General features: G+C 35.1%; 1 protein-coding gene across 8 annotated transcripts in view; it reads right to left on the bottom strand.

The window, feature by feature from the left end:
* Positions 1-12,674, bottom strand: part of SLIT2 (slit guidance ligand 2) — a 277,792-nt gene that overhangs the window by 66,596 nt on the left and 198,522 nt on the right. For 4 of the 8 annotated variants that reach the window (XM_086612336.1, XM_086612332.1, XM_086612334.1 and 1 more), the window contains exons 10-16: positions 9,047-9,118; positions 8,343-8,414; positions 7,739-7,810; positions 5,716-5,859; positions 5,424-5,587; positions 4,653-4,676; positions 998-1,148 (exon numbers count right to left, since the gene is read on the bottom strand). In XM_086612336.1, the coding sequence (XP_086468462.1) occupies positions 998-1,148; positions 4,653-4,676; positions 5,424-5,587; positions 5,716-5,859; positions 7,739-7,810; positions 8,343-8,414; positions 9,047-9,118 (699 nt within the window). Of the gene's footprint in view, positions 1-997; positions 1,149-2,228; positions 2,247-4,652; positions 4,677-5,423; positions 5,588-5,715; positions 5,860-7,738; positions 7,811-8,342; positions 8,415-9,046; positions 9,119-12,674 lie in introns of all 8 variants that reach the window. The other 4 variants (XM_086612331.1, XM_086612333.1, XM_086612337.1 and 1 more) reach the window with 2 other exon arrangements.

Genomic DNA, 12,674 nt, shown 5'->3' with positions numbered 1-12,674 from the left:
ATTTTCCTGTCCAGATGATCCAAATCCTTAGCCATGGTCTCATTATCTCATACCTTCACTGGTGGACTATTGCTTTGATGCCAGTTGCAGACTTTTAAGAGATGTGCCATAGTGTTGCTCGTCTCACCCCTGTGGGTCACAACTGGATCGCAGTACTCCTGTCTCCACATCATTGTCCCTGCTTCACTACATCAAATCAAAGTCCTTCTCATTTACCCCTCAACATTCTGCCTTGTTCTTTACACTAAACCTCTTAGGAAAACCAGCTATTTCCTCCCGCCTTTGCTCTGCCAGTGATGGTCACTTTCATTTCCTGCCCTTCTGGTGATCCTTCAAGCATCTCTGCATTCCCTTTCATACTAGGCTTTGCGCATGAGAAAACCTTGTAAAGCTGTCTTAATTTTATCTTTCAATCCCTCCTTGAAGACCACTTCAGTTGTAATGCCTACAAATCATTCCCATATGGCACTTATTAAGCGAGTAATAATCTGTGACTTCTTTTCCGCTCATCTCTGTTCACTATATTATTATCTCATCTTCTTAACCCAATTCTGTTTTGTTTTTCTGCTTTATCTTCCTCTGTTCTTCTGCCTGACACACATAATGTGTGCTTTGCATAAGAATCAGCTCTGTTTTAAACGCCTAGGTAGCACTTTTTTTAAGACAATGGTCACCGGATGTCCTACTCGCTCTTGTAGTTAAAATAAAAAGCAAAATAAACCCCACTACCTTTCAAAAAAAATCCAAGTGGGCAGCTCATGTACTGAAGAACCAGCAACATAAAATAGTTACCTTATTTATTTATCATAAGTTTTGAAGGCTACATGGTACTGAAATGATGCATAAATAATTGCTATTAATATCTAGTCCTTTGAAGTGTACCACAGAGGTTACATTTCATTTTTGTTATCCAAAAAAGTAAAACTGGTTTCATATTTGAAAATTTTAGTTCGTTTTTGCATAAGCAAATAAATGCTTTATTATGGGTTCAACTTACAACTCTGCTGTGTACTGGGGGATGTGATCAGGAATTTTGTTGAGTTTCTGATTGGAGCAGTCCACTGTGGTCCCTTCACAGCGACATTTCTCAGGGCAAGCCAAATCTGCAAAGCAGTCTCCACTTAATTTGGATCTGTAATCTTCAGTGCCTGTGGAAGAGTCAAGTCAAAATACAGATACTGAGTCAATAAAGTATAAGATGTGCTTCTTGTGTGAAGGTTTAAAAGATGTCTGCAGTGCAGATAACGGGTGGACAACTTGGGAAATGGATGATAAACTTTGTGATACTGAACAGACACAAGGGCTTCAAGAGAGGGTTAAATATAGGGGCTTAAGATATGCTGGAAAAAGAAACTGTGACCGACTTCACAGAACAGGATAACATTAACTTGAGCTTTTCACAGCTGTACTTTCTGCTGATTATGTTGTCAGCCAATCTAGCCTTGTTTATAGCTAATCACACAAATGCCACTGATTCTTTTAGAATTTATTTTCTTTCTCTGTATCAAGAATAAATAGATCCCGAATGCCACCTTTTCTCTTTCTCTTGTCACAAATTTGTATTGTTGACTGGACTTCATTAACCTCTGTGGTTTTTTTATAGTCTCGATACTCCACATCATCTCAAACACATAAGATTGAAAGCCCTGTTTTCAGCTTTAATTTAAAAAATGTGTGATCCTGACTTAAGCCTCAGCAGCTTGCCATGCTGTAGAAAGCTGCGTGACGTTCCATGGTGCTTGACAGAACCATGTTTTACTCATACCTCACAACCACATGGTTAGATCAAGCACAACAGAAAATCTCGCTACATTATCAAAACTGCATCCATTAGGCCAAGGATAAGAGCAAGGGAAAAGAGGAAGGAGTAGGTATAAGTTACAGAAGCATTTGAAGCATTGCTTACATGACATGGCATTCTTATTACTGAATGTCCAGTGCCACAGTAGCAGCATTACTGTCACAGATCAAATAAAAAGTACCAAAAAAAGGAACCACATTGAAAGTTTCCTCCACCATTTCCCAGAGTCAGTCAAAGAAAACATCCTAAACATATGAGGAGAAAACATCCAGTAAGGAACTGAGGGTGGGTGACAAAGAAAACAAAGAGAAGCTGAAAGGACCTGTGGGTTCTTCTTGGACAAAGGTGAAAACACTGAGACTAGCAGAAGGTGCATCGGGGCTGGGAAGTACATTGTGATTTAGCTCAGACACTGAACTTTACTTACAGCCAAAATGATGAACTCCTGCAAAAGTAAAGATAGCCAAGAAGGAAAGAAAGACAGAGTAATCCCAATTAAGACAAAAAACATGAACTAAGCTCTCATGTTCTCTACTCAACTTTAGTTTGATTAGAAGATGTTGCTAAGGGGTACCATCTTCAGCAGAGAGAGAGAATAATTCATTTTAAGTGGCATTAAAAAATTGAGAAAAGATTGGGGTTAATTACAGATTTCATATAGGATGATAATGCCTCCCATGCATTATTCTTCACTATTTTGAATGTATTCTTTAAAAGCTGATCCTTTGAACACATGCTATGCCACTTAAAACCTTAATAAACCAAAGAAACATAGGAGAAACAGATTCCTCAGGGCAAGAAAAAAACGCCCAAAAGTCATCATGTGTTATGTTTTCTAGCGTTTGTAAATACCTAAGTTGTAAATGTTGTAAATGTCTATGTAACACACAAGATACAACTACATGAAATATTTCTACGAGTTAGCAGACAAACGATATTTTTTCAAATTAATGATTTAATACTTGTATAACCTTTAGTCTTCCAAACGATTGTAATGAAATTCTACTAAGACTTCCTAATGTCTGCAGAGCAAGATCTCCCAATGACATATTTAAAGCAAACATAAAAAATATTTAGGTTTTAAAGAAATGCTAATGTTTTTACAGTAATTACTGAAGTGTAAAGAAGTGTTTTTAGCACTTTTTAATACCCAATAAGCAAGGCTACATATTCATTATTTTTCCTCCTGCAGTTAGTGTAAATCCTTGTTAGGGGTTTAAAGTAAACAACTAAAATATTCAGGGACGAGGTCTTCAACAACTAAAAGAATTTTATGCAGCATCTCCCTGATAACCTGATGGAAAGAGAAAGCACAGAAGCTATATTTCAAAAGGCAAGTCTGTAGCATTTTTTGTTAATTCTTTTTCTTCTTTTTTTTTTTTTTTTCCAAGGAATAGTATTTTTTAAAGGGTACATAAACTGCATGTGTGGCCATATTATAAACAGGCTATGAAGACATTTGCTGGCAAGAAAACACTTCTAACTCAGAGACAAAAGTTGTGCTGGCAAGGCTGAGTAAAGTCACTCTGTGGCAGGAATACAGCTGTTCTACTCATTAAGGAATTGAGTGGTACTACAGGTTTGAGAAATTGAATCCCCCTCTGTTTTATGCTGCTTTAAAACACATTTTTGCGGCTGCCAATGCTGACAAATTGCTGCTTTATTTTGTATTTCATTTTGTCTTTTCTTCATATTCAAACCAACGTATTAGTATGAGGGTGTGAAGAACTTCATGATTGCTGCAAATTTAAGTGATACATCATACAGCATTAGGAGAAGAGCTGTTAAACATACCAGCTTAAAAGACAAAGACTAAGACCAATCTATAAATCAGTACTTCAAACACTGCAGAATGACAATACACCTCTAGTACTTGAAAGAAGAAGTGCACTGGTGTCATAATCAATTATTATAGATATTTTTCTAGATATTAAACTATGGTAGAAAACCCTGCTTGCAAATCACATACTGTAATTCATCAATAGATTCATTACTCTCTTGTTTATTTTGCCAATCAATCATTTATAATCTGTTAGGAACATAATGCAAGTGAATCATTGTTTTTTTCTATTAAGAAATCAGTGCACACACCTGACAAGCAAGGTAAAATAAATAACGAAAACATATTTCAAAGAGCTAGGGCCAACATCAGTAAATCTTTTGTGAAAATATCATAGACTTATCGTAGCTTAACGCGGTGTGTAAATTGCCGTTTCACCCCAGCTCTAAAGTCACATTTTCTTTAATGGAAAGCATTTCTGATTCATTGTATGTGCGTGACCATAGAATGCGTTTAAGGAAGAATATCGGCTTTCTTTTCCAAGCGTTCTGCTGTGATTTCATAAAAACAAGGAGGGTGAGCAAGCAGTAGCTGCAGCCAGTGTAGAGCATGAAAGCAAGGCAAGAAAATGTTCATTTCTACAACGTTTATTTTTTTAAAGTTGTGCTAGCTCTTTGATGGTAGTATGGTTTCCTGTGTTTAAAAGCAGCTCAGAAGCTACATTTTAAAAACAGTAGTGGCAGAAAGGCAAGGTACAAGGTAAGTAAAGATGTCAATTGAAATATGAACTAGCAGGTGCAACCTTCTAAATAATTTAAGCACAAGTATAATTTTGGTAGGTTGTGTGCAAATTCATGAGACAAAAAGGGGTAAATGGAGCTGCATGCTAAGCTCTCATATTCAGAAAACAACTACTAGTAATCTATAAAGGAAAACTATGTCTAGCTACAGGTATTCACTAATGTTAATACACATGCACCAGTTTCCTAAAAGCTATAACAAACTTTGCTTTTTGGGGGAAAGGGAGAGAGTATCTGCAGTTAGTCAATCTTACTGCAGTGCCAAACCTACCTGGAATGAAATACTGTTCTTTAGCTAAATAAAGAGAAAAAAATAGAAGATGCACCTGAATGTCAGCAAGCAAAGAATGAGTTTTATTAGCTTAAGTATGGACTACAGTTAACTACAGATAATTAAGTGAAAAAATGTGTATTCACATTGAGAGCTGATAAACAACAAAGTGTGAATAGTCATAAATGTATCCGGAACATGGATAACAAATAGTTCTCATCTGGTATTTGCACTTGAGACTGAATAAATTGTCGAATGTGAAATGCACCTGGAACAGCTGGATACCATACGACAAAAGTTAGGATTTAGAGAAATGTAAGTAGGAAATGGAATAAGATTAGAAAAAGAAAACAGTAAATTTCAGTATGAGGTAAGCTCCCTGTATAAAACGAATATGTCATGTTTCCATATTTAGCTAGAAACTTTTAGATCTTTCACATACTCCAGAGCCTTGTGGAAATTTTACAAAATGATTTATGTTGGTTTTACTTGTAGTGAATAACTTTAGCATTTCATTCTCAAGTATTATATATTGCATTTCTTTTGTTAGATTTAATGCTACTCAGAAATAGTGCCAAATGTGTTAACTATAGTAATGTTCCGTGATCCAATGGTCTACGACTTCCATGATTTCCTCCCTTCAGTCAAAGAACGAAAAAGGATTCTGCAACATTTAATAATTCCACAGAGAGTCAGCTGCCTTCATCAGAGATTCTGTAACCACTGTTTGTGCCAATAGAAGAAAAATAGCAGCTGAACTAAGAAAATTACCTGAGCAGCGGAATTTCTTGCTTTTGATCTGGCCGATCCTTTTGTTTGCCAGACGGCGGGGGCTGGTGCAACGGGCACCACTGGTCTCAATGGGGTTTGTATGAAGATAATCCGCCAGCCACTTCAGATGGCAGTCACAGATAAATGGGTTCTGAGCCAAATGCCTTTCATGAAGAAAAAAACGATAATTTCACACATTATTTCCCTTTGGTCTCAGCAGTTCCTGGTATTTTTAGTACACTGTAGAGTATGAAGTCATACTAAAGACAATCATAAACAAGAGCATACGTACAAGGTCTGAATTGCACGTAGGGGTGAGAAGGTGCCTTTTGCAATGGTCTGAAGCTTGTTGTCATACAAAGAAAGAAGATTCAAGTTGTGCAGATCTTGAAAAGCATCAACTCGCAGGCAATTAATCTTGTTGGCATTCAATAATCTGTTTAATGGAAGACAATTATAAAATTGTAAGAATTCACTCAGTGTTGCTGCAGCCTCACCGTTTTTCACAGATAATTCTTTGTCCATATTTGTAACCCGAACAAGAGATATAGTAACAAATATTAATTGAGAGAGACATAAGGGATTTCAGTGAACTGGAATATCTTACTTAGGTGCTCTGATATTATTCCTAAATATTTGCAACTTTGAGTTGAAATGTGTGGGTTTGTTCAGCTAAAATCACGTTTCTTGTATGTGCTAGTAGAACGTGTGTGTGGTATTTGTGCAAAGAAATAAGCTTAAAAAATCAAGTATCTGCAAGGAAAACTAGTTCCTTTTGCCAAATAAATAAACAAACAAGAAAGGAACTGAACACTGTGTTCATTAGCTGGAAGAGATGTGCAGTGGCACTTTTAATTATATGTTACTAATCAGCATGCTGCCGCATTAACAGAGTTGTAGTAAAAACTGGTGGCATGGAATATATCCAAATCTGTCTTGGATCCTTTTTCCTCTCCATCTTCAAAGGAAACCTTTTCTTCCCTGTACCTCCCAGACTTCTGAAGTTAAAACAAACAAGCCAATCTAAACCAACTCCTCCATGCTTTTGAAGAGGAAAAAAAAAAAAATCATTCAACTAGATGCATTTTTATAACCAAATATTTTTGATATTTTCCCATATCCAGCCAGAGATGGAATGGAATGGTGGACCTGAAAACCAATCCTCTGATAAACAGTTTCACCACACATGTAGAAATTTACTTAGACTGAAATGTATTGTCTATGCAAAGTGTATCAAGTTATGGATGTTTTTTTTTTTAATACAGAATAAAAGAGAAGTTCAGAGATGCCTTTTTTTTTTTTTTTCCCACAAGTTCTGAAATAATGTTTTTGTAACTAAAGTCTCTTTAAAGGAATTCCTCCCCACTACTATACTAGTTTGTGATTAAAATAAATCAAAATGTAAACCTCTAGGTGGTGCCAGAACTTGCATTTTCTTTGTAATTACTTACTGTTTTGCCGTCTTCACTGAATTGTTAATAATACACGTTTTGCCTATCACTACACTATAAACTCTGGACATTAAATACTTCTAATCAAGGAGGAAGAAGTTCTAAATTCTTTAAGAAGAAGCTTGAAATCAACAAGTCAGTTATTCTGGGACAATTTCTTCCAAAAGAAATTGTTGTTTCATGGACTATTTCACAAATTTCTTTTACATAGTATAACAAGTGCACAGCCTCTTCTGCTAAATATTGACAATATTTGATAAACATATCACCATGACATTCTTCTTTATTCCCAGTATTAAATCTATATAAAAATGGTTTATAAGGTTACACATGGCAATTTCTAAAGTGTTAAACAAAATAGCAGAGTTCATGAAGCCAAAGAATTGTACAGAAGAGCGTCAGAAAACATTGAAGTCATCAATGAAATTGATGCAACTCTGTTCTTCCATGGGTACAATGAGAAATACAATTACATAGCATTTCCACTACATATTTTCTCTGTGTAAAACACAGAAATACTCCTTCTATGGTTCCCACACAACTTCATACATACTATCTGCTGTTTACAGGGCAAGATAGTACCTTATTTTATCTTTTATCCTTATAAATTCCACATGAGAGAATAGTTTCATTTTAATCACTTTAGGCTGAGACATTAACTGAGACATGATCAAATCTGTGAATGAATGACAAGCTGGCCTATAACAGTCTTGACTCCTTTGGCTTTAATATAATTTGGTTTTATCATACTCTGATCTTACATATGGGATTTCCTGCCAGTTCTTCTCCAAACATATAACTCTCATCAAGTTTACCCTTCTGAGTTACCCCAAAATAGAATAAATATTAAAAAAAAATACTCACAGCAACTGCAGAGAAAAGAGCCCTTCAAATAGGCCCTTTGGAAGTTCTGTAATTTTATTGCCATAGAGGACACTGTACCAGGAAATAATAAAACAAAGCCACCATTATGAAAGGCACATACTATGTGATTTTGACTTTCAAATAAAAAATTTCCATTTTCCTGAAGGGAATTTAGCAGCAACAACTTGATACTTGCAAGATCCTTGTGGTCCTGTGAGGTAGCAGGATCACACATTTTCCCAAAAGGTGTGTTGCCCAGAGATCTCTCAGCAGAATCAGCACCTCACTGTTTACAGCCTTACCAAGGGACCTTGGTAAGTGGATTTGTCGTTTGTAAGAACAACTAACTGGGGAATAAAATAAATGTTTGGTTTTGTTCATCTCCTTGCCATGAACGTATTTATAGAAAAACAAACCATACATTTTTAGTGTCCAGCTGTGATACATACTCAATTACCACTCTAACATCTGAAATTATTTTTACATCTTTCAGAATTGATCAAACTTATATGACAATTCTGCAGAGAGCCAAAAATCCAGAATTATTTCACTATAAGAATATGAGAAATTTGCTTCTGTTTTTACATGTCAAAGAGATACATACAGTGAATTGAGTGAACGTAAACCCTGGAAAGCATCTGGAGCTGCTTCAGAGATCTGGTTATTGCTCAGGTCACTGAAATAAATGAAAATTGATTCAATTAATTTAAGCTATTTTCAAAATAGCAAACGTTAAAATAATATGTAATTAGAATTAGGCATGGAAGGGAGAGAGTAATTAAAATATTCATGTGAAACACTGCCAAAGAATTTTAACAAAAAACCCACTAAAATTGCCATACACTGAAACAAAATGCATGGTTGAAAATAGACCTTTCAAACGATTGAAAAAAAAATTACAAAAATATTTACTTTTCCTAATTGCTTAAGTACATTTTATAAAGAATTCTCTGTTTGCTATGGCTACAGGACTATGCAGCCTCACAATGTTCCAAAATAACAGTGGCTTATACTCATTAATTTGTTTTTTTTAATTGAATGTTCACAACAGTAGCATTTATTCTATTTATTTATTTATTGTTAAATAATTTCAATACTTGGTAAAAACAATTATTATTAATGTGACAAAGATGCTATATGATCTTAATAATCAGGCTGTCATACCAGTTAATCTTCCAGCGGCCCAAACTTTCTTGGATGCTTACACATTGACTGCAGTTCCTCCATATGACCTTGACTTGTTTTTTATTATTTTTATATATATGTGTGTGTATGTAAAAAATGAAATATAAATTATTTGGTACGTACATTCTTCGAAGCTTTTTATACGGTGAGAAAGCTCCAGGAGGTATGACCTTGATTGAATTTTGTTCTAACCGTCTGCAAAAGAATAGCAACAATATAAAAATACATAACCCCAAACAAATCACATTCTAAAGCTGTAATAAACTAGAAGGGACAACTTTAACAAAGGTGGTTGCTTTTGCTTTGTTTTTCAGTATAATTTTTATCTTGAGAAACAAGGTCGTTTCATTTCAGGTTTCATTACAAAAAGATTAGGTTTGTGTGTGAAACTGAACAATTTAACCTATAGACTATAATGTCGTAAATTAAAACCAATCTTGATTTTACATCCAAAGAAAACTTATTTTCAGAGCATACAAGATTTTTGAAAAATTTAAGCTAAAATTTTCATTACAAAAATCAAATTTAAGTTAGTGTTAATTGACTGCCAATGTATTATTCAGATGCAACAATTTTTACAAGTAAGTTTTATTTAGAAAATCATTCAAATATGCAAACCAGAAAAAAGGGGAGAGTAACGTTCCTGTAGAACAAATAACATATGTTGCTACCTGCAGTAAGGCAAATGCCTTATTTTTGAACATGCACACAAGATTTCTTTAGATACAGTACGTTACACACTTTCTTTACGATATCATACTAGGAATGCACAGCCACACTTCTAACTTCTTTAACCAAGTATTTCTATCTAAAACTGTAGTTTATGTACTGGCCACGTTTGCTTTGTATGTATAGTGACTGTGACTGAAACCTGCCATACTGCAAAGTGTGAATTTGCTGATGGTAACAGTTTTTCAAGAATTTTTTTGAACTTCCAGAGCTTTGCATATGGGAAATCTATGCTGATACAGACGTATGGCCCGCTTGCCAACAAGTCAAAACAGATTCAGCAATAAGCACATTTGAAATAGAAGCTACTTCTTCACACACCACAGTGTTTCCTGGCTATGGCAGTGTAAAAATTTCTGTTATGTAGACATAAGGAATGAAACTATTTGTACTAAAGGTACAACAGGAAAAAAGCAGTATTACCCAAACGTACATACCATGCTTATCTAATAAGCTTTCTATCTCCCTCTTTCATGCATAGTTATCAACTCTTATTGTGATCTAAGTACATAAAGATAGCACTAAAAATCTATTTCACATAAGAAATCAAAATTCTGTAGAATTTACTGCACTATTTTAAATCACTCAGACATTGACTCAGAATCTAAGGACAAAAAGACTTTTTAAATCTAGATGCAGGAATTTTAGCTTATTTTTTTGCTTTTACACCTGTCATATTAACTCTTCTGTTTCACTGTTGCTCTGATAAACAGACATTCGAGTCTGTGTGTGCAGTGTAACTAATAAGCTCAAATATGCACTTTGAGTAAGCCTTTCCAAGAAACTATTCTTGCAACACTTCTTTTGCATAGTTTCTCCAGAAATCACAGTATAGCTGAACTAAAGAAAGATTTTTTCTGCTTTTGTGAAGTTTTGCTCAGATGAAGATATTTATACATTTAATACTCAAAATCTCTGAAGTCTGACCATGTTTTACCTTATCTGAATTTGGTCTTGAATGGCTTATAAAGAAGCCAAGAAAACAAAAAAAAAAGCCTCAGAAAAAATCTTCCTGACACACAGAAAATCCCACCTCATCAGAGCTGTTTTAGATAGGGTTTCATATTTTTAAAAGTTCTCAACTAGGAAAATGTTGCCACCTTGCTACAGTTTTCAGGTATATTTTAAACACTGCAGCGATTCCCATGGCACAAGATTGTTATCTTTTTCCATAAACACGATGTTCTTTCAGACACTTTCTTCACCTTGGCTGAGCCTTTTGCATCCATGAAACACATTTTGCATCAGACTAGGCTATAAAGGATCAAAGTCACTCTTCTCCAGTACACTTGAGTAGATGCAGAAGGCAAACATCTGAATAAGTAAAAACTTGCTTAAGGTCAACACCAAGTTAGACCAAACCCAAGTAATTTTGTTCTCACACTACATTTCTAGGCTTAGTTTCCCAGAAATAAAGATTAGGCCTGCTATCAGCTAGACAGTTTGTTACTAGCTGGCTAGGTCACAGAGAGGTAAAACTTTCAGACAATAAATTTTGAAAAATTTCCTTATTTCAGCGACGGGAAGGAGATGAGAAACCAAATTAACCCAGCCATGAAGGGAATGGCAGCCATCCATCCATTCCTGTTACACACTCTATTTGGCAGCAACCAACTGCCTAACCACCAGGGAGAGCCGCCCCAGACATTTATCAGGTGTGTAGCTTTGAAAACGAGCCAAACAATGTCTTGCACAGGGAAACACATAGGGCATACGCAGAGGACTGGAAAGGGGAGGAGACAGTAAAAAGGACAGGGAAGGATCAGGCCATGTTACAGAGGAGGACTTGAATTGCTGGAGAGAGAGACATTGGGGAAAAATGCCTCTGTGAGTATAGGAGAGACAGTTATTGCAGTGTCGATGCTCCCACACAAGCCTGTTACAAGACCCATGTAGAAGTGCTACTCATTAATTAGCCCATGATATAGAGATTTGTAACCTAGTGCTGGAGGGGCTCCAGTCTACATTCACCTATCTTTAAACATATAATGCTCTTAATTGGACACGATATGGCACATAACTCTAGAAAGACAAGGTCTAGCGTTAAATCAAGATACAATTTTCCAGTTTACTTTTTTAACTTAAAAATACGTTCATTCTATAAACTGAAGTAACTTACAGGATACATGTATGCCAATTTTTATGAGAAGACGGAATAGCAGATATAGTTTACTGCTGTCCATTTTGTGTACAAATTATATGGGTCCAAAACCTGAAGAAACCCTACTACTGTATCTTTCTGAAAGCTAATTTTCTAGCAGTTCTAACAGAGCGAATTACCAATTCACTGGTGGATATGTAAAATGAACTCCATGTCAACTTTACCTAACATTTCCTTTTAGTGAGAAATTTATAGTCTAATAGACAGACTGTGCAGTGCTGGGATAAATTTACAAGCTCTTCTGGATAAAGGATTTGTTATAGTAGGATCATCTAAGTATGTCTTTTCTTAACTCACGCCAAAGTATACGCACCTAAACAGATCACGTTTTAGAAAATGAGATTAATATAAGAAAGGAAAAATAAGATTACATAAAAGAGAAGAAAAATCTTTTATATGTAACATTGTCTATAAAGAAAGTAAATCAAATTCACATTGTCAAGCTTTGTTATCCTCTAATCTTCTGCTTTATCTTCCTAGAATCAGCTGAATTTCACAGAGTGCAAATTTGCATCTACTGTTCCAGAGAAAATCTAATTAGATATATTGCAAAGTCACAAGCACAGATAGACTAATATCTAAAGGAAATTTGCATTCTACTGATAAAACCCATAGTAATTAAAAACTCCTTTACATTAATTCCTCATATTAAATGAAATATTTTTAATTCTAGAATAGGATGTGTTGAAGTTATCTATTAAGGAAAAAATCAGCTACTAAGTGCTCGCAAATGACATAGTCAGAAGTACTGTTATATTACAGAAGAACAAAAAGCTAATATCAGTATTTTTCCATGGAACTTGTATTAAATTTTGTGCACAACATGTCCTTTCAAAGTCATCCCAGAAGTCATTCTTTTTT

This window comes from Tauraco erythrolophus, chromosome 5 (assembly GCF_009769465.1).
Source record: "Tauraco erythrolophus isolate bTauEry1 chromosome 5, bTauEry1.pri, whole genome shotgun sequence".
Classification (NCBI taxonomy): Eukaryota; Metazoa; Chordata; class Aves; order Musophagiformes; family Musophagidae; genus Tauraco; species Tauraco erythrolophus.
The sequence above is the reverse complement of the archived record's forward strand: the minus strand, read 5'-3'. Positions and strand labels throughout refer to the sequence as shown.